A 22223-nucleotide genomic window follows, 5' to 3' on the forward strand; every position below is an offset into this window, starting at 1 on the left:
CACATTTAAGAGAACTAATTGCTAGCGTGCACCTGGTCATTACTGTAGCCCAAGAGTCAAATATAGCTGTAGAGTGAAAGCTTGCCATGGCCACTAGGGGTCCTGGAGTTGATTTCTAGCTGCCACAACTGAAAGACTCCCTGAAAGTTTTGGAAAATCTTAAGTATTTGGTTTTTGCTCCCATCTTTCCTTGGCAGTGGGTAATACCTTTATGCTTCTCTTTGACAACTCAAGATCAGTGAGGAAAATCTGCCTTCACTGGAACTCCTTGCTGGGCACCAAATGAACCATGTTGGTGCACAGACCACAAAGAAACAGGCATCTCCATCTCCAAGGACCAAGTCCAGGATGGCCAAAATGTGCCCAGTTAGGAGCACCTTTGGGAGCAGAGAGGAGAGAAGTAAGTGGTAAGAAGCCACCATTTGTGCACTTTTGTTCAATAAATATTCATTGTGCCAGGCACTGCTCTGAGCACTAGGAATGACACAGTGCTGAAGAAAGCATTCGGTCCTCAAGAAGCCTGTGCCTTCAGGGCAAGAGGTTACTAAGAGGTATGCTGATTTACTGATTAGGTAGAGGAATGCCAAGGCTTGGGTTTAAATAGTAGGGCAGGGGCTATAAAGCAGGAGAGATGGTTCAAACATGGGCTCTGCTATGTCCTGGCCCCTAAAGTAAGCTGGGACCCTCTCCTACACTTCTCTATGTCTATACTTCCTGATCTGTAAGACAAGACAATGATGGAACCTACCTCCTAGGGCTGGATGAGGTTCAACCAAGTTAATACATGTAAAGTGCGTGGCACAAAGCCTGACACATAAAGTGAGGGCTCCATAAATGCTGTGAGATTAATATTACTACCTTGTGACCTGGGTCAAGTTTACCCCTCCGCACCTTCTATAGAAAATAATAACTAGCTTGTAGGGCTGCTGTGAGAGTAACACATCAGAAAGAATGTACAGGCCTTGGCATAAAGGAGTAGCTACCCCCTGCCAGCCTCACTCCAGGAGGTGAGTTTTAATCAAGTAGGCTTCCCATGAAAAAAAGACTAAGGCTAGGAGGAGTAAGGAGGTGGGAAATGGGCTGCCATTTAAATTAAAAAGGAAGCCAATTGTTTCCAAGAACGTGGTCATTTCCAGAGGTACCTACATTTTACCCAACATTGTACTTTGAAAAGTTTCACAAATGTGGAGAGTTGGAGGCATTGTATGGCGAATATCTTTGACTAGTTTTGCTCTATTTGCATTATCACATATCAGTTCATCTCTATCCATCCTTAATTGTTGTTGTTGTTGTTGTTTTTAATTAAGTGGAAAGAGGTTTGCAGTCCTCTTCAAATAAAAAGAGCCTTTACTGGGGCGCCTGGGTGGCTCAGTGGGTTAAAGCCTCTGCCTTTGGCTCAGGTCATGATCCCAGGGTCCTGGGATCGAGCCCCACATCGGGCTTTCTGCTCAGCAGGGAGCCTGCTTCCTCCTCTGCCTCTCTGCCTACTTGTAATCTCTGTCAAATAAATTAAAAAAAAAAAAATCTTAAAAAAAAAAAAAGAGCCTTTACTTTCCCTCCTGCTACAATATTTACAAAAGCCTCTGACCTCTACTTTTGGGGCCATTCCAAGCAGGGTCAGGTGAATTCTCCGAAGCCTTGTCTCATCCTACAGTAAACCTCAAACCAGTTGAGGGACCAGAATGGGCTCAAGCCTTAGAGCTTTCCAAAACAAAGCAGTGTCTCCGACAGACCCTGCACTTTAAAGAAACTGGTATCAAGGATCTCTGTAAACACCCATTAAGGGAAATGATGCCCTCTGTCAATAGCTGGGTTTAGCGAAAGCTCAAACAGGCTCCACTGGCCACCAAGTCCTTTCAAGGCTCTGCACAGTCCTTGTCTTGTTTGATGCCACTTCTGAGTCACTAGACCAGTGAGTCATGCCTGGTAAGGGAGGCCATCTTGTGAGCAAAACCAAACAGAATTTTCAAGAACAATGAGTGAAACCCTGAACTGAAAAAACAATCAGGCTCTTTATTGTCCTTGTAAAACAAAAATGAAAGAAAAAATGCTGCTGTTAATATTGTGGGTTCAACTTCCCAGCTATAAATTTTACACTGAAGGAAAAAAATGAACGAAAAAAGAGTTTTTATATTCTCTTGGAAATTTGAGAGCAAAAGAGGCTTGAAGGCTATGTCCCACATTAGGCAGACCTAATGACCTTTCAGTGACTGGCCTTGACCCTCTTCTAAAAACTCGCTGAGGTGGTGACAGCAGGGTGGCTTCACTTTGTCTTCCTCCATCCCACCAGGCCTCTGTAAGATTTGCTCAGAGCATCCAAGTGGCCATAAAGGAGGTGAATAGAGAAAAGTTGCCACCTGGGGGTGGAGGAAGGTTTGCAAAGAGGTTCACCACACAGGAGGGCAGCATGACTATAAGAAAAGCTGCAGAGGCTCCCATGAACCCAGGCTACAAGGCAAAGGAAGGGAACTGATACATGGAGCACCTACTCTGTGCCAGGCACTCTTCGCACCATCATCTTCAGATGTTTATTGATAACTTAGTTTTCAAGCATTATTGAAAGCAAAAACGTTCACAGCACCCTGCCTGGGTCTGAATCCCAGCTTATGAGGTGTGTAACTTTGTTACTTCACCTCTCTGTGCTTCAGTTTTCTCATGGCAAAACAGAGATGGCAAAAGAACTTTACTGTCAGAATTAAATAAAATTAAAATATGCACAGGTTTTGGGCAGTGGCTGGCACAGAGTAAAACACTACGTATGTGATAACTCTTGCCATTCCATCTTTTTTAGATGAGAAAAATGAGGCAGAAAGGAGAAGTGACTTGTCAAAGGATACAGAGCTAAAAAGTAGCATAGCTAGGATACTTCGTTCTCAAAACAACACTGTGAGGGAGGTGACACCATCTTCCTTTTAAAGATGAGAGTTTGTAAGCCCAAGAGGGGCCTGGTAACTTGCTCATGCTGTAAGCTGGCAAATGAGAGAGTTAACATTTTAGAACACACATTTGCTGACTTTAAAGTCTTTGCACATTGCACTAGGCCAGTGGTTCTCAAACCATTCTGATATTGTCATACATCAGAATTACTACAAGGCTTGTTAAGACGGATTGCTGGACCCTACCTCCGGAGTTTCTGATTTGGTAGCTCTGAGGTGGGGGCCAGCACTCTGCGTTTCTAAAAAGTTCCAGGAGAGGCTGATGCTGCTAGTCTGGAGACCACACTTGGAGAACTAATGTTCAACATCATGCACCCGTATGCAGAACAGATCATAGAGAATAGGACCTAAAGATTGTAGGTCAATGAGTTTTTCCCACTCTGGAACAGTGTTACTGAATTCACAGAACCTAGCAAATATCCTTGTATTTACAGAGGCTTTTCATATTTATGATCTCATTTGATCTTTCTAATATCCCTCAGTAGTAATCATTATTTCCACTCAATGTGATTTGTGTTTAAGGGTATATGGTTAGAAATGGCAATGAAGGATTAAACCACAGATCACCTATCCTCCTCTCCAAGTAACTCGTCCTGGAGAGCACCATCTGCTAATGGAGACTGATTCAAGTTCCAGTCTCTGTCTTTCCATGGAATATTGCAGCTCGGGAAAGAGTTCTTTGCCCCACCAGGATTTCAGGGAAGTAATTTCAGGTGGGAGAAACTCGGGGCCAGTTTTCCACCATTGTTTCAAGACCTACTTCTTACAAAACACTTTCACCAATCCACCAACTGTTCACTCCCTTCTCTATAACGTAAAGGCTTTGATATTTGTCTAAAATATCATTCTCTAGAAAGTTTGGAAGCATTTGGGGTGTTAAATTCCTTTGGGCACAGCCTGTTCATATTCCCATTTGGAATAGCTCGCATGCTTAGGTATATTTTTTGAAGTTGTTTGGACATGTAAGCCAACAAATTATTAGATAAGAAAAAGACAAACCATCAAGTTAAAACAAAAAATGGGGAAAGACGTAAATAGGCCTTATTCACACATGGCCAAAATTCATGTGAAAAGATCTTTACTTCATTATTTGTTAAGGAAATTCAATACAAAACAACCATGCAGTACCATTTCACACCCATGGAACTGGCAAACATTAAAAAGTCTGACAGTACTCAGTATTGGCAAGAATCGCACACACTCCTGGTAGAAGCTAGATTAGCACAAATGTATGGAGGTCAGCTATTTTTCCAAATTAAAAAAGCATATACCTTTTAACCTAGTAATTGTTCTTCTAAGTATTTATCTTACTTACAGTCACAAGAATGCATCTGCAATTACTAGTAGTAAACTGCAGATGTATTCTCTTTGGCGGGGTGTGTGTGTGTGTGTGTCTGTCTGTCTGTCTGTCTAGATAGATAGATAGATAGATAGGATCTCCTAAAGGATCTTTTCATTACAAACATATTTATTGAATGTCTTCTATATTCAGGACACAGTGTTAGGCTGAAAAGATGCCAAGATTCCCCTAAACCTAAAGCTTCTCACTTGCAGCCTCCTGGTGGAAAAAAAAGGTGGGAACAAAAAAGATGCTGTGAAAGACCTTCTTATTAGTACAGAAGGAACACCTGCCCCTAAGGAGTTTCCCAACCAAGTTTTATTCCCATAGGTTACTAAGCTTTCCAGTCCTGTGACTAACCATTGTTGGGAATATGATCATATGGTACACTATCTGGACTAATATTAATAAAAATAACTACCACCCTGTACACTACTATATACCAGGCACTTTATATACATTAACTCATGTAATCATCACAGTAACATTGTGACATAGGAATTATCATCTCTATTTTATATATGATATATAACTGAGTTTTTAAAAGATTTAGCACCTTGCCCAAGATCACACAGCTTATTACTGTGCCACTTACTAATGGCAGATTGTAATCAGAGTCTGGCACCAAAGCACATGATTTGAGATGCCCAAATTGGTGTCCATCACTTATGAGATGATGTCCCATCATTATGAGAAATTCAGGCCGCCTTTAAAAAAAAAATTAAATGGGGAAATGGATTTCTTTTATTGCATGATATTTATCAATTTTACTTCTCTCCATGAGTATAGATTTTGGAACATGTTTATTTTGTGCAGGGAGATGCGGCAGAAAGAATGCTGTACGGACAATCAGGCCTGAGTTTGCCACTCACCAGTCATATGACCTCCTGCAAGTCAGTCTGTCTCTTACTTCACCTTTCTCATCTATAAAATGGGAAAAATAAACACCATCTGTCCTCCCGTCTTCCAGTGTGCTGTCAAGATTGAAACAAGATCTTGTAGTTGATCTATTCTATAAACTGTAATGTACCCTATAACATAAGACATTATCATGGCCTTATCTCCAGGTTGTATGGGAGAAGAAGTAGAGAAATAGTGATCAACCATTATTCTACTTAAGAAAAAAGAGGTGTGGGGATCCCTGGGTGGCTCAGTTGGTTAGTGCCTTAGGCACAGGTCAAGATCCCAGGGTCCTGGGATCAAGTTTTTCATAGTGTTCCTTGCTCACTGGGGAGCCTGCTTCTCCCTCTCCCTCTGCTGCTCCCCCTTGCTTGTGTGTACACTCTCTCTATCTGACAAATATATAGAATCTTAAAAAAAAAAAAAAGAAGAAGAAGAAGAAGAAGAAGAAAAAGAAGTGTGGTGTGGCAGTGGGTTCCAAGAAGCCATGGGTGACCTCTAGGACAGAAACAGAGAAGAAAGGACAATTGTATACACAGTACAGAACTGGCTTTAAACACTATAGAACTAGGAGACTTATTCTAACCCATTTTACTACAGTAGAAATATCCAGGTAGTCCTCTTTTGTAAACATTCACACAACACCTGGAATTACATTCTGCATGTAATTATCACTCAAGGAATACTTGTTGCAGTGACCCTTCTTTTCAACTCCTCAGGCAAGCTAAAGTAAAAGGGAGGTTAGCCTTCAGACCTACTAAGGTCTAGTGGCAGTCGGCAAGGAATTTAATTGTGCATTGACTAAAAGTAGTAACACATTCTTTGAAAGCCGGCAAGATAACAATACCAAGCCTTAGTCTAACTACCAACAGTAGAAAAGCTTGTTTCTAAATCAATAAATAAATATTTAAAAGATAATTCTTGCTTTGGGTCAAATTTAGTTTTAGAATGTTTACTCTGTGTTAGCACTTCACACTTATTAACTCATTTAACTCATCAATTCATTTAATCTTCAAAACAATCCTGTGGAGGGGGGCGGAGGGCTGTATCAATGACAGGGCCGGGGTGCAGTATAGCTTCTGCCCTGGATCAGGTCGGCCATTTTAGAAATCAAGGCATGTCAGTCTCTCAGATAAAGAATCCTCAGATGACAGAAACAGATGGAAAGGACAAGACAGGACACACACACACGCACACACACACACACACACACACACAGTCTAGCAAACAGGTATTTAGAAAGTACCAAGCCTGGACATAGCCTGGTAGGGGAGGCAATGATGAAACAGATGAGAACCCACCCACGTGGAATCTGTAATACCCGGTGAACAGTGCCAGAGACCCTACTCAAAAAGAGGTTACAGGTGGCAGAAACCCCAGGAAAGGCTTCACAGAGGAAAAGGCATTTGTGCATCCCTGATGGATGGGCAGACTGAGATTGAGGGCATGGCCACTGTAAATACACACAAGGCAGTGAGCTAGCAGATCATGTCACAGCCTTGCTGAGAACACATCAGTAGCCTTCCAGCTCGCTTTAGAAATAAAATCCGAACTCTTTTCATCATGCCCTACCCAGACCTTGATCTAGGCCCTGCCTCCCTCACTTTCCGGGTGCTAAGCTCAGGCACACTGGGAACCTTTTCCACTTGTTATTGTCGCTGGCAGGAATGCTCTCCCCAGGCTCCATGCTGGAGTAACTCCTACTCAGTGTAACTCCTACTCAGTGTTCCGGTCTCGGTTTAAATCACATTGCCTCAAAGAGGTCTTCCCTGTCCGTCTGCCCTGTAAGCCGGGGCAACTCTGCCTTTTTTCCTCTCCCAGCACACTTTGTGATTCCTTCCCAGCACACATAGCAATCTGTAATGGGGATATTTACCTATCTTAGGGGTGTAATGTCTGTTTTCCCCCTAGAAGAAGTGCCATGAGCTGGGCCTTTCCTATCTTGTTCGCTCCAGGCCCCAGCACACGGTAAGAGCTCAATACAAATTGTGGAAGGAATGAATGGAGTTAATCAGTGACTGAATAAATGTGATTTAAGGCCATGGTGGGGACAGGGTGTACTGTGTTTAGGAAGTAGTTTATGGGGACTAGAGCTTAGCAGCGAACAGGGAATCACCGCAGACAGGTTGGAAAGGGGGTGGGTCCAGATGGGGAAGACCCTGAAGGTAACCTTGGGTCCAGATTCATTCCCCCCCCCCCACCCCCGATGGCTACTGCATTGCAGGCAACCGGCCAGGTGTTGGGCGGGACGCAAAACTGAGTAGACTGTGTCTCGGAGGCAGCCTGAATTCCTCCGGTCCCCAGTCAAACCTACAGACAGGGGCTTTTGCAGGAAACAAGCTGCAACCACCTGGCCCAACGAGAGATGCTTAGAGGTAGAAGGAGAAAGGGGACCGCGCCGAGACCGGCCCCCGCACTTCGGTGAGCAGCCCGGTGAGAGCTTGGGGGATCGGGCTTGTCACAGGGGCCGAAGGTCAGGGTGGAGGGTCGCCCGGGCCAGGCCAGACATCCAGGTCGCGCCGCCCCCCGCCCTGAGGTCCCAGGAACCCAGAGGTGGGCCCGAGATGCCGCCTCCGGCTGCGGGAGCCACCGCGGCCCTCCTGCAGTCCAGTCCGCGCCAGCCGCGCGCTGTAACAGGTCCCCCCGGCGCGACCACACTCACCCTGCGCCGCCTTGGGAGCCGAGCGCGTCCTCCACAGCCGCCGGGTCGCCTTCCACGGCCGCAGAGAAGAAAACAGCCTCCGGCTCTTCTTGCCGCCCTTCTCAGTTGCTCCCATCTGTGCGCCCGCGCCCCTCCCCCGCTGCCGCCGCCGCCGCCCGAGGGTGGCCTAGCGCTTCCCCGGCCGCCGCGCGTCTGCAGGTGCGGGGCGGTCGCGGGGGTGGACGCGGCCGCCGGGGGAGGAGCTTGCGGCCGCCGAGGAGGGCGGGGCGGGGGGGGTGGCTGCTCGAGCCCAGCCCGCGGGGTGCGGTCGCCGGAGGCGTGGACGGTGGCGCGAGGCGCCCCCTCAGGAAGCCCTCGGAGCGCCAGGCAGCTGTGCAGGTGAACGCTTCAGTCCCCCGCCCTTCATTCAGAAGACGGCGACGGAGTGCCAGGTACTGCTGGGCATCCTTAATTAACACCGGAATCCCCGGGGAAGCGCGCTGATTTTTATCTCCAAATTACACATGGTAAAACTGAAGCTCCAGAGCTGGAGTCATCCGCCCATAGCTGCTAAATGGTGATAGTTCCCAAGTTCTGGGCGCTAACCATGTTTTTTCGTACCTTGCTGTTGCCTCAGAATGATCCCACATTATATATATATATATGTATATATATATATATTTTTTTTAATTGTTAAGTCTGGCAGATAGTCCTACTCTCCTCATACAACAGCTTAGGAATCACTAATGATTTTTTGAGGACCCAGTCTGTGTCCAGGCACATTTACATACATGCTGTTAAACCGCACAGCACCCCATGGGGTGGGAGGCATTTTCCCGTCTTCCCTTTGGGGAACCCGAAATGGCAGAATTGAGGCTGCCCCCACCACTTTGTCTCTGTCATGATTTTGCTTGTCATCTGGAGTGTCTGAGAGCAAGATCCAAGCCAAGATCCCTTAACACTTGCTGGCCGCAAGAAGTGTATCCATGGGGTGCTTTTTATGTGTCAGATTTTACATATACGACCTTATTTAACCGTCCAAATTATATTCATGGGAGAGAAATTATTAATCCACACTTACCAGGTGGAAAAAAAAAAAAAAACAGCATCAGGGAGGGCAGGTTACACATATAAAACCTTAACAAAGGTTATATGTTGGGTGGGATCATGAAATTACATTTTTAAGGCCCAAACAAATATCATACAATAACTTCACATAGTGATCAAAATTAAAATGGAGGCAAATGAAATGTGAGTGCCTCCAGATGTGTTACACTAGAGAAAGACACATCAGCTTTGTCATATTTTGGCCACATATGCACAGCAACCTGAATCTAATCATAAGGAAATCTAAGATAAACCCCAAATGAGAACTGCACTTTAAAAGTGGGGGTGGGGGTGGTTCAGTATTCTTCAAAAGTGTCAATTCTTTCCATTAAAGATAAAAAAAAGTCTTGGAGATATTCTAGATTAAAGAAGACTGAAAAGGGGCACCTGGGTGGCTCAGTCAGTTAAGTGTCTGCATTCAGCTCAGGTCATGATTTCAGGGTCCTGGGATCTAGGCCTCATCCGGCCCTCCCCAGCCCCCCAAAGGAAGCCCTCCCTGCTCAGTGGGGAGCCAGTTTCTCCCTCTCCCTCTGCCTGCCACTCCCCCTGCTTGTGCATTCACGCTCTCTCTGTCTAAATAAATAAATAAGTCTGAAGGAGGTTAAATAATTGGTGAATATGGATAATGAGTACATGGGTATATTTTGTACTATTGTTATTTTTGCAGCTTTCTGTAAGTTTGAGATTTCTTCCCAAGTAAAATGGTAAAAAAGTAAGTTCTAAGTTCCATAGAAAAAGAAAAGTGGCAAGAATCACTCTACCTGATATCCCTCTGTAGTTATCAAAATAGTGTGGTGTTGACAGAGGGATAAGATACATAAGTCAATGAAACAGAATAAAGAACCCAGATATAGACCCACACAAATGTGCCCAAGTGATTTTTGACAATGATGTGAAAGCAATTCAATGGAAGAAAGATAACTTTTTCAACAAGTGATGCTACAACAATAGGACATCCATTGGCCAAAAAATGAACCTCAACCTAAACCTCACACTTTATACAAAATTCAAGTCAAACAGATTGCAAACTTAATTGTAAAACTATAAAAGTTTTAGAAAAAAACAGGATAAAATATTCTAGGATCAACAGCTATGCAAAGAGTTCTTAGACATGTTGCTAAAAGCATGATCCATAAGAAGAAAAATTGATAAACTGAACCTTATCAAAATTAATACTTTTTCATCTGTGAAAGAGCCTGGTAAGAGGATGAAAGGACAGGCTACAGACTGGGCAAAACTATTTGCAAACCACATATCCAACAAAGGACTAGTATTTATAATAAATAAAAAATTCTCAAAGCTCAACATTAAAAAAATCCAATTAGAAATTGGACAAAAGACATGCACAAATATTTCACTGAAGAGGATTTACAGATGGCAAATAACATTTGAAAAGACATGCAGCATCATTAACCATTAAGAAAATACAAATTAAAACCACAATGAGATATCAGTATACATCTTATCAGAAGGCTAAAATGAAATATAATGGCAACACCAAGTGTGGGAAAGGATGTAGAGAGAGAAACTAGATCAGTCATACATTGCTACTAGGAATGTAAAATGGTACAGATATTCTGGAAAACAGGTTAGCAGTTTCTTGTAAAACTAAACAAACAAATACTATAAGACCAACAGTTGCACTCTTGGATACATATCCTGGAAATAAGGAAAACTTACGTTCACACAAAAGCCTATACACGAATGTTCATAACAGTTCTTTTTTTTTTTTTTCAAAGATTTTATTTACTTATTTGGTGCAGAGAGAGAGAGACAGAGATCACAAGTAGTCAGAGAGACAGGCAGAGAGAGGGGGGAAGCAGGCTCCCTGCCGAGCAGAGAGACCGATGTGGGGCTCGATCTCAGGACCCCGAGATCATGACCTGAGCCAAAGGCAGAGGCTTTAACCCACTGAGCCACTCAGGCGCCCCTGTTCATAACAGTTCTATTCCTAATACTCAAAAATGGAAACAACCCCAATGTCCTTTAATGGGCAAATGATTAAACAAGCTGTGGTACCTCCACACTACAAAATATTAATGAGCAAAAAAAGTAACAAACAACAACTTTTGACATAGGCAACAAACTATATAAATCTCCAGGGAATTATGCTGACTTAAAAAAGCCAATCCCAAAAGGTTTCACACTGTATGATTCCATTTATAGAACTTTCTTGAAATGGCAAAATTATAGAAATAGAGAACAGGTTTCCAGGAATGAGGAGAAAGTCGTGCCTATAAAAGAGCAACACAAGGAATCCTGTAGTAATGGAACTGTTCTGTACCTTGACTGTACTGACGTCAACATACTGGTTTTGACTTTAGATTATAGTTTCACACAATGTTCCCATTATGTAAAAATGGGTAAAAGTGATTGTGGGATAGTATTTTATTTTTTTTACAACTGCATGTGAATCTATAATCATTTTTAAAATAAGAAGTTTATTTTTTAAAAAACTTACATATCTACAATTTGGTATAACTCGTTCCAATATCTAAAACAAAGTTGGGTCAGGATTCAACATAGATTCAACATAGATCCATGCCTTTATGGCTATACTCAACTGTGTCATGACCCCTGACTCACCGTAGGATGCTAGAGATCATCTGGTAGATGTCGGGGAGGACTCTGAAAGGTGACAGGAGCACAGGGACCCAATTCAGTCAGTGCAAGCTAAATCAATGCTCCTATTTGGTATGAGGCCCTTAGTGGTCTAGATAAATGACACTCTAAAAATAATTATTGGACAGCCCGATTTTATTCTTTCTCTAATCCAAAAGAATAGGAAGATATGAAATAAGGAAGGAAAGTGGAAAAGACTGGGAGGAGAGTAGAAATTGAGAGTATCCTCTCTCTCTATCAGCAATAAGCTGACTTTTCTTATCTAACCCTTATTCTCCTTGGCATCCAGACTAAAGTCTGAAGAAATGGGCCCTAGAACAAGTGATCTAATTAACAACGCTGCTCAGAAATAGTGGCCGTGTGCCACCAACTAATACCCTAGACTGGGGTTGCCCTCTGCTCCTAGGGCTTCCTACCTGGCCTTGGGTTAGGACACCTGGAATCTAGTCCTGGTTACCCAAATGGCCTTTAAAATACTGGTGTGTCCCTTCTCCTCCTACCTTACTATTTTCATCACCACCACCACCCTCATTCCCATTAGTGTAGGGGAATTAACCAGAGGATCGAAAAGTTTCCTTCTGGGATCCACCATCATCTTTCCCTATGCCCTGACTCTCACTAACTGGTTTTAGGATTTTGCTAAGTCATAGAAGCCCCAGTGGGCCTGGCTTAGAGACTTGTCTTTTTCTTGCATTGCCCTTGCATGTCCAGTGGACTGAAGCAGCAACTTGGAGGGGCCCACTTGCTCACTGCTTGGATTTCACTGGCTAGGGCAGGATGAGAGAGACATTCTTTCGCTTGCCCTTTTAGTCTAAACATCATGTGATTTCATGGCACTCCTCCAGCTCAGAGCTGAAACAAGTCCAAAAGCCTCTGACTCCCACAGTCACAGCTTGCTCTAGGCAGATCCAGTGGGGAGCCTTCTCCACAGTCCCTGGGGTCCATGGGAAAAGAATGCAGCCTGAAAGATCTTCTGAGTAGAAACCCCCAAGGGCCCTAAGGCACATTCATGAGCATTAGCAACATGGAATTTCTTTTCAAATGTCAAAAATGCGAAACAAGCCCACTTGTTTGTACATCTGGATCACTGGGCATAGGAAAAAAACAAAAAAAGAAAGAAAGAAAGGAAAGAAACCTTGAATTCCACTCCTGTCATTGTGTTTACAGAGCTAAGTCCAGAAATATGAAAATGACAGTCCTCAAATTCAATGCGATGTAAGATTCTCTTGCGTGCGTGTGTGTGTGTGTGTGTGTGTGTGTGTGTGAGAGAGAGAGAGAGAGAGAGAGAGAGAGAGAAGGGGAGAAGGGGCTGGCAGAAAGAACCTAGGCTCTCCTCTAAGGCTCAGTTTCCCTGTCTGTAAGATGGAGACAGTAAAGAGCACCTACCTCAGAGGGTTGCAGTGTTTTGTTATTACACATAATGGGCCCAACAGGCAAAATAAATGGTAGTTTATTATAATACTGTGTCCATTTAGAGAGTCAATGATGGATTTTAAAAGAATGGCATCTTTTTTTTTTTTTTTTTTTTTTGCAGTGAATAAATGTGCGTGTGTATGCATCTATGGAGAGGGAAATGGAAAGGTCTTCTTGCCCATCCTCCCTTACCGAAAGCTCCAGAATATAAATGAAATTATCTACCCTAAAGGCATCTCAGGTGTCTTTGGAACCACTAGAATTAATGGTGTTCTTTCTCATTACCCTAGTGGCAGTGCTAATAGGACTATTATTAGCGTAGGAAACAATTAAGGGCAGTCTCCACTTAAACTTATTTTTCGATCTAAAGTTCTCCAAGTGTACGGCATTATGATAGAGTCAAGATTTAAAGAGCAATACCTACATAAATCCTCCCAACCATGGTATTTTCAGCAGTGGGACCTTGTGTGAGAAAAGGAAAAACTGCTCATCTAAAATGTTTTCAGGACTTCTAAGGCATTTGTTTCAAGTATCTTTTCCTGCATAACAAACTACCCCAAAACTTAATGGCTTAGAACAACAATAATCATTTATTTTGCAATTTGGGCCGAGCTCAAAGCAGACAACTCATTTCTGCTCCACATGATGTCATCTGGGTTGTTTAGGGCTTGAAGGTCAGCTTCTCAGGTGGCTCACCCACATAGCTAACAAGATGGTGCTGGCTGTCAGCTGGGTGCCCAGCCAAGAGCCTCAATTCTTCTCCACATGGTTGCTTGGACTTCCTCATAAGACAGTGGCTGAGTTCCAAAAGGGAGGAAACTGAAACTGCTGGGCTTCTCTCAAAGACTTGGCTGAAAAGTGTCCAGATGCTTTGGCACAAATGTTCTCCAAAAGTACTTCCTACACATTCTATTAGTCAAATCAGTCACAGGCTCAGCCGTTCTAGAGAGGAGTCAAGCTCTACCCCTTAATGCGAGGACCCAGCACGCCTGTACAAGGAGGGCAGAATTATTTGAGGTCATCTTCAGTGACAAGCTAGCCTGGGGCCCCCAGCTGCCAAAGAATAACCCTAACCAGCAGGTGAATGCCCAGGGTCTCCTAATTAGCAATCAGCTTACACTCAGGAAATTGGGGTTCTGTAAGAGGCCCATGAAATGGGGAAATGGGCACAGATAGGGGTAATCATTCAAGGGCAAAACGATAATATCATGGACTAAAACCATAAGAAAGCTTTTGTGAGCACCTTCAGTGCTCAAACTAAATCTTCTGCTTTTCTCTCCCACTGAGTAATACGAAAGGAGCACCAGGCTTGGCCTCCAAGACCTGGACTGAGTCTAATTTACTTGCCATTTTAGTGTTCTTGCAAAAGTCACATAATTCTTCTGAGCCTCACTTTCATCATCTGTAAATTGAGGATAATATTTGCTTTATCCTGTTCACAACAGGGTGATTCCAATTACCCTGGAATGCAGAGATTCCGTGAAAGCATGTGTGAAAGTACTCTGTCTCTAATAATCTAATATGTTACTTTGCAAGTGTTTTATTAACAAATGATGCACTGACTTTCAATATCTCAGAACTTTAAAGGGAACAAAACCCTCTGGACTTCACTTTCTGCCAGATCTGTGCCTAGGTGAGGGTGGATTGAATCCATCGCCTGAGAGGCAGACTTGTCACGGCAGATGGTGGGTGCAGAGATGGGGTGAGGTGGTAAGTTAAAAAGTGGAAAGTCCAGAATGGAGTTTGTGTGTCTACCTCATGCAATAGAATGTTACTATAATGCACCTTGTCAGAGTATTAATTCAGCCCCTCAAAAATGCTGATTCATTTTTAAATTGACCTAAAAGTATAAATAACGTCTATTGAGAAAGATGTATGGTCTGGCTATTAAAAGCAATGAGTGGGGGTGCCTGGGTGGCTCAGTGGGTTGAACCTCTGCCTTTGGCTCAGGTCATGACCTCAGGGTCCTGGGATTGAGCCCAGCATCGGGCTCTCTGCTCAGCGGGGAGCCTGCTTTCCTTCCTCTCTCTCTGCCTGCCTCTCTGCCTACTTGTGATCTCTCTCTGTCAAATAAATAAATAAAATCTTAAAAAAATAATAAATAAAAGCAATGAGTGGTGCCACATTCTCCTGCCTCTACAGTTTACTGGCAGAGTGATGTTAGCAAGTTCCACTAACATCTCTATGCTTCATTTCCTCATCTGTAAATGGAGATAATAGGGCCCAGGTCTGTTGTGAGGACTGAGTGAGTTATTATATATATACACTCAGAACAGCACCTGGCAATAAATAAGTGTGAGCTATTGTTTTGATAATACTGCATGCTGGGCACAATGCTAAGAACTCTACAAACGTGACTTATTTACTTATAGCTCTCTATAAGCACCAGCTAATCACCTGCTGGATGCCAAATACTATTCTAGGCTTTTAGGATTCATAAGGGATGAATCAGATAATGATCCCTGTTCTATGGAGCTTCCATTCTATTGGGAATGGGAGAGACAGATAATAAGCAATAGGTGAAATAAGTAGGTAAGCTTTGAAGTTTGACCAAAGATATAAGTGTATAGATAGGGGCGCCCAGGTGGCTCAGTGGGTTAAAGCCTCTGTCTTCGGCTCAGGTCATGATCCCAGGGTCTGGGGATCGAGCCCTGCATCGAGCTCTCTGCTTGGCAGGGAGGCTGCTTCCTCCTCTCTCTCTCTCTCTCTGCCTTCCTCTCTGCCTACTTGTGATCTCTATCTGTCAAATAAATAAAATCTAAAAAAAAAAAAAGGTGTATTAATAAAAGAAAAAATAGAGCAGGGTGGGGGGACTAGGAATATTGCTTGGGAAAGGAGGAGCACAAATAGGTTGCAGTTTGGGGGAGTTTTGTTTGTTTGTTTTTTAAATAGGCTCCACACGCAGCATGGAACCCAAAGTGGGGCCTGAACTCAAAATCCTGAGATCAAGACCTGAGCTGAAATCCAGAGTTGGACACTTAACTGACTGAGCCACCCAGGCACCCCAGGTTGCAGTTTTAAATAGGGTGAACATGGTAGACCTGGTTGAGAGAGAAAGTTGGAGCCAAGACCTGAGGGAAGAGAACAAAGTCGATGAAGCAGACACCTGAAGGAAGATCATTCCAGGCGGAAGGAACAGAGGAGTGAAGGCCTGGTATTGGGACGGAGCCTGGTGGGTTTGAGCAATAGCAGGAGACAAGCGCAAGTAGAGTGGAGAGAGCAAGGAAGGCTGGTGTTGGAGAAGAGGAGGTTGGCAGCTGGCAGGGGTGGGGAATCGGGTAGAGTCTGGTTGCTACGAGGCTATCACTCTCCCTCTTGAGTAAAATGGAGCCAATGGCCAATGACTGGAATGATTACTATTTTGTTCATTAATGAAGAAACTGGGGTAGAGAAAGCTTAAGTAACTACACACAGTTCTACAACTAGGAAATGAATAGTTGGGATTCTTATCCTACAGTTTCTTATCCTTTCTATGGGTCGTAGATGGATGATGCAAATGGGGCAGGGAAAATAAACATCGAGGAAATCATGTCTTGCATATCCTTCTCTGTAAAATGAAGGGATTGAGGGCACCTGGGTGGCTCAGTCATTTAGGCAACTGCCTTCGGCTCAGGTCATGATCCTGGAGTCCCGGAATCGAGTCCCACGTCAGGCTCCCTGCTCAGTGGGAAGTCTGCTTCTCCCTCTGACCCTCCCACCTTTCAGGTTCTCTCTCTCACTCTCTATCTCTCAAATAAATAAGTAAATTCTTAAGAAAAAAAAAAAAAGAAGGGATTCAATCAATGATCTTGAAGGTCTAGACACAATGGTTTATTGTTCACTGGCCTCCAGTGAACAGATGGACTAAAAGTCACAGAAGACGTAGGTATGACAACCATCATTCTTGCTTGGCTAATTGACCCTGATCTTGTGTACCCACAAGACATCACACATAGCTCTGTGGCTCTTTCCATATTGTATTGGAAAAAATGTACTTGAAGATCTATCTTTCCTCCATAGACTAAGCTCCCCGTTTTTTCATCTGACACTTGCTTATTATTCATGGGATTCTCTGCCCTGAGCACCAGACTTGGAAAGAAAGCAGTTCTCAATAAGATATATTACTTCTGGTTTCATTTTACATCAGAACGAAGGGATGTTACTGCAGGGGAGTGATGAGCATGATGTAGTCCTGAGAGTAGCAGCTGTATAAAGTCACTACCTCTCGAGGCTAAGAAGGGCAAGAGAGATGTATCCAGGGGCTGGGCTTACCAGGCAGAAGCCAGAATTAAGGTGATGCCTTGGCAAGAAACATCCTCTGCCAGAGATGATCAAGAAAGGTTAGAAAACCTGTAACTTAATATGCAGCCCAACCTAGTCCAGAAAACCCCCGCATTTCCAAGGAGCTTTTCCAGAAAGCCTCCTTCCCTATTTTCTCCATCATGTCTGGAGCTTAAGGGCAATGGAGAAGAGTGATTAAAGGAACATAACAACTCACTTCTAGGTAACCCTGGGTGACTTACTAGCCTCTCTGTGCCTTAGTTTTCTCTTCTGTAAAATTGGGAAAATAATATCTGTCTCGGGGGGTTACTTTGAAGATAAAATGTAAATATACTTTTATAAAGCATCTGGACTTGTCTGACATAAAGCATGTTTCAGACTATGCTAATCATCTTGTGAGTGACACAAACATGCTATAACAAAAGGTTTTTGTACTCAATTCTTCTCTGTTAGAGAAGAGCCTTTGTGTGGAGACTGGAAAATCTACCCAAGGGCAAAGGACCTTTCTGAAAATTTTTGCTCCATAGCTCAGAGTTTAAATGTATGCCTTAGTGGATGGGAAATGAAGTATGGGGTGAGTGGTTACCTACAGACTTGTAGTTGGGAAGCTTTCAAGGTGTAGAAGGACAAGGACAGGGAATGGTTTACAGGGCCTTAGGGAGGGTGATTTGGGGGTTCCTCTCTTCTTCCTTCACTCTCCTTGTCAGAAGCCTTTTTGAAAATGACAACCCAGTTGTGTGATTATTAATGATTTTCTTCTTCATGCCTTGCTATTTCTTTTATTTTTTTTAAGCTTTCTTTGAATTAATCTGACTTATATAATAAGAAAGGAAAAAATTAGTATCAAGTGTTAAGCCCATTGCCAAAAGAAGACTTTGTTAGGGCAGCTTTAAAATGGGTGGTGATAGGGGTGCCTAGGTGGCTTAGGGGCTTGAGCATCCAAATCTTGACTTCTGCTCAGGTCATCATCTCAGGGTTGTGAGGCTGAGCACTATGCAGAGACTCACGCCAAATCCCACCCACAGTGCTGAGTCTGCTTGTCCCTCTCCCTCCCCCTCTGCCCCTCGCCTGGCTTGATGAACTTGCTCTTTTTTGCTAAAATAAAAAAAATTTTTTAAAGGATTTTATTTATTTATTTGACAGACAGAGATCACAAGTAGGCAGAGAGGCAGGCAGAGAGAGAGAGAGGAAAGCAGGCTCCCCGCTGAGCAGAGAGCCCGATGCGGGGCTTGATCCCAGAACCCTGAGGTCATGACCTGAGCCAAAGGCAGAGGCTTTAACCCACTGAACCAGCCAGGTGCCCCTAAAATAAATAAATTTTTTAAAAATGGGTGGTGAAAGGTGAATGGGAACAAGGTGGGCTTCACTAGGAACTCAGCTGCCACTCATGTGATGGCAGCCTCATCCGCTGGGCTTACAATCCTCACCTCTTCTGCTGGAGTGTACCTTTGCAAGTTAGGATCTTGGTGTGATTCCTTCAGGAAAAGTCTGCATGCTTTTAAAGCTTGAAATGTGTATGTGCTCCCTTTTCTTGGTTGAAGTAAATTAAAGTTAAAATTGGAGTTCTTAACACCACTGTATTGGCTATGTGGTGTTGTTCTCATGATAGTAATTTACTTTTGTGACAGAGATGGCTCGTGTTCACCAACGCCCACACCTCTCTCCTTCCTGGGCAAGTGGGTAAACTACTTTCCCACCCTAACTGGCAGTTGATCATGGCCATGTGATAAGTCTGGCTAAGGGAATGGGGGAGAAATTATATCCACCACTTTGAGGTCTGGCCTCTGAAACCTTTTCAAGCTCTCTTCCTTCAGACATAAGCTGGCTGGAGTCAGAGGCTCAGTAGCTGACTTTGAAGTCCTGAATCATGGTAGAGCTGCCATTTGGAGGCGGCCTGGGCTCCTGAATGAGTGAATGAAACAAATCCCTTCCCTTCTCCATCAGTCACGTTGGCCTGCGATGTGAGCAAGAAGCACCTTTGCCATGTCCAGCCATGGAGACCTGCAGGTGTTAGAGCAGTTAGAATCCTCTTAGTGGGGCACCTGGGTGGCTCAGTGCGTTAAGCCTCTGCCTTCGGCTCAGGTCATGGTCTCGGGGTCCTGAGATCGAGCCCCACATCAGGCTCTCTGCTCAGCAGGGAGCCTGCTTCCCCCTCTCTCTCTGCATGCCTCTCTGCCTACTTGCAATCTCTCTGTCAAATAAAATAAAATCTTTAAAAAAAAAAAAAAAAGAATCCTCTTAGTAATGCACCTACAGAGGCTGTACGCAGCCTCCAAGGACTCCGAGGGGTATCCCTGGCAACATGATGCCAGATGGACACTTCCAGGGAAGGTTAGCTTGTGCTGTAAATCACCACCTCCCAAGGGGCCACAGAAAAACAAATAAGATTATTTGATGTCACCTCTGAGAACAAATTTCCCTGATTTACATTCAATGGTTTATGTTTCCCTCTCTTATGAATAACTACCTCTGCTTCTTATCACCGTGGGTTGTTAGTGATGATAGAGAGAACTGAACTGTGCGAAAAGAGCGAAAGGTGTTGCAGAGTGGAGGAGGACCTTGACGATATGAATATTCGAGAGAGCTTGTTTCTATGAGCTTAACTTGAAATGTGGGATTGCCTTCTCCTAAGATACTGACATGCCTCCATGAATTCTTCCTTTCTTTAAACAACTACCTTGAACAGATACTGCACTAGCCGCCTGGACACAACTCTGAATGACTGGACAAGTACCGTTCTTTTACTCCAAAAGAGGAGAAAGACATTAAACAATCCGTCATCCAAACAGATAATCATGTGAGTAGAACGTGGGCTGGGAAAGAAAAGCCCAGCGTACTAGCACTGCTAAAACGTTTAACTGGGGGTGGGGAGGGAGTGATAATTAAAATTCACCAAGGGGCGCCTGGGTGGCTCAGCTGGTTAAGCAACTGCCTTCGGCTCAAGTCATGATCCCAGAGTCCTAGGATCGAGTCCTGCATCGGGCTCCCAGCTCCATGGGGAGTCTGCTTCTCCCTCTGAACTTCTCCCCTCTCATGCTCTCTCTCACTCTCTCTCTCAAATAAACAAATAAAATCTTAAAATTCACCAAGAAGAAAAGTCTTCCTAAAAAGATGACATTAACTACAGCTTGACCAGTTGACCTGGGGGGAAATACTCAAGGTACAGACAAACACTAACATAGAAACACAGTTACTACTAGGAATAACCAACACTTCATAATATTTATTATGTGTCAGGTAGTGAACGAAACACTTTGCATATTTGTGCATTTAATCCTTCTAGCAACCTTATGAGGTAAGTACTGTTATTATTTTTGCTTTACAAATGGAGAAACTGGGGCACAGAAATGTTAATTCCTTGCTAGTGAGTGGCAAAGGAAGGCTCTGAACTCTAGCAATGTGGCTACAGAGTTTGTACTCTTAATCACGGTAGTCTACTGGGACTTGGTGCATTCTAGGCAGAAACAGAGAAGACCTGTATGGTTAAAGCTTGGAGAAAGATGCAGAAGGTGGTACAAGGTGAAGTGAGAAAGATACGGATTTGGGACTCCTTTTATGGACCAAGTTGGGGGAAACTATGGCATGCACTAAGGGGTCAATGAAGTATCCTAAAATTCCATAAGCCTTCCTGGTCTTTGTTTTGTCCACATGAACTTGGTGACAGTGAACTCTGGGAATCATGACAATTGAGTGACTGGAGGCGGTCCTGTCCTGTGAGAGGCTCACACAGCCTTCCAGCCACGACTTCTTCCCTAAGGAGTTGCCTTCTGGCTGATCTGCTTGGGGGCACATGGGCATCCTACCAATGAGATCAAAGTTCCTGCTGCCCTGAGAAGTTAGTTTTGCTGATGCTTCTTCTGATCCCTCAACCAGCCTGGACTCCACCCAGGTGAGCCCAGGGTGAGCAGACTGCATCCGTCAGCACAACTGTTATCCTTGTGTGCCCTCCAAACAGTGTACAAGGCTTGGGCCCTTCTTGCAGGCATGGGCAGAGATCCAAGGGAAATTGAAGCTTCTACATCGTCCAATACAGTATCCACTAGCTATATGTGACTATTTAAATTTGATTAATAAAATTAAATGACTTTAAATGACTTAAAAATCAGTTCTTCTGTTGAACTAGCCAGATTTCAAGTGCTCAATAGCCACATGTGGCTAGTGGCTACTATACTGGAGAGGAGAGTTACAGAATGTTTCTATCATTGCAGAAAGTTCGGTTGGATAGCGCTACTCCAGAAACATGCTTCGTGTCCATCAGGCTTATCTCAAGATTTCTAACCATGGCAGAGGCTGTGTGTATTTTATTCTGAAGCCCACTTTTTTTTTCCAATATCTATTCCTATTACATTCTGTTTCTTGCCCATTTATGCTGATTCTTTCTCATTCAACTAATGTACACTGAACATTTACTGTTGTTAAACTCTATACTGGATATTCAAATAAGCTGAACTATTATTTTGCTAAGAAATTTTACCAATGAGAGCAGACATACTGGACTATCCCTTCTTTTAGGAGGCGGGCACTAAAACCTCAGGCAATTTCCTTAACCTCTCTGAGCTTCATCGCACTGTTGTGAAGATTAAATGAGATCATGTGTGAAAAACAGTTAGTAAATAACAAATAGTAACCATTATTGTTCACATTAGCCTCATCATCATCCCAGTTGGCAGGGAACACAGTGGGAACTCAACCCTATCCATAATGGGATACTTGTAACTGCTATAGGCCTTCCTTGTTTAGATTTCTCTTCATTTATAGCATTTACTCACATGCCTTAGTTCTGCCTTGAACCCGCTCATCACAGCTCTTTGACATCTGAAGAATCTGCATTCTCGTCCCCTCCCCACACCCAGCCCTTCACCTTCACCCCTCCTTCTCCTTCTTTTCACTCTCTGAATATTTTCTTCTTTCACAACATCTTTATAAAAAGTAGACCCCAGAATTTTCCCAACTATTTCAGATACTGCCCAAATACTGCATACTCAATGTCTACAAAGATGCATGG

The 22223-nt window shown here is 43.7% G+C and overlaps 1 protein-coding gene across 1 annotated transcript in view; it reads right to left on the reverse strand.

Annotated features, from left to right (window-relative positions):
• Positions 1–8031, reverse strand: part of DNAJC6 (DnaJ heat shock protein family (Hsp40) member C6) — a 139015-nt gene extending 130984 nt beyond the window's left edge. Inside the window, exon 1 of the mRNA XM_080801782.1 lies at positions 7838–8031. Coding sequence (XP_080657908.1) covers positions 7838–7952 — 115 coding nt within the window. The 5' untranslated portion in view covers positions 7953–8031. The remainder of the gene's footprint in view (positions 1–7837) is intronic.
• Between the last annotated feature and the right edge of the window lie 14192 nt (positions 8032–22223).

This window comes from Martes martes (assembly GCF_963455335.1).
Source record: "Martes martes genome assembly, chromosome: 4".
NCBI lineage: Eukaryota > Metazoa > Chordata > Mammalia > Carnivora > Mustelidae > Martes > Martes martes.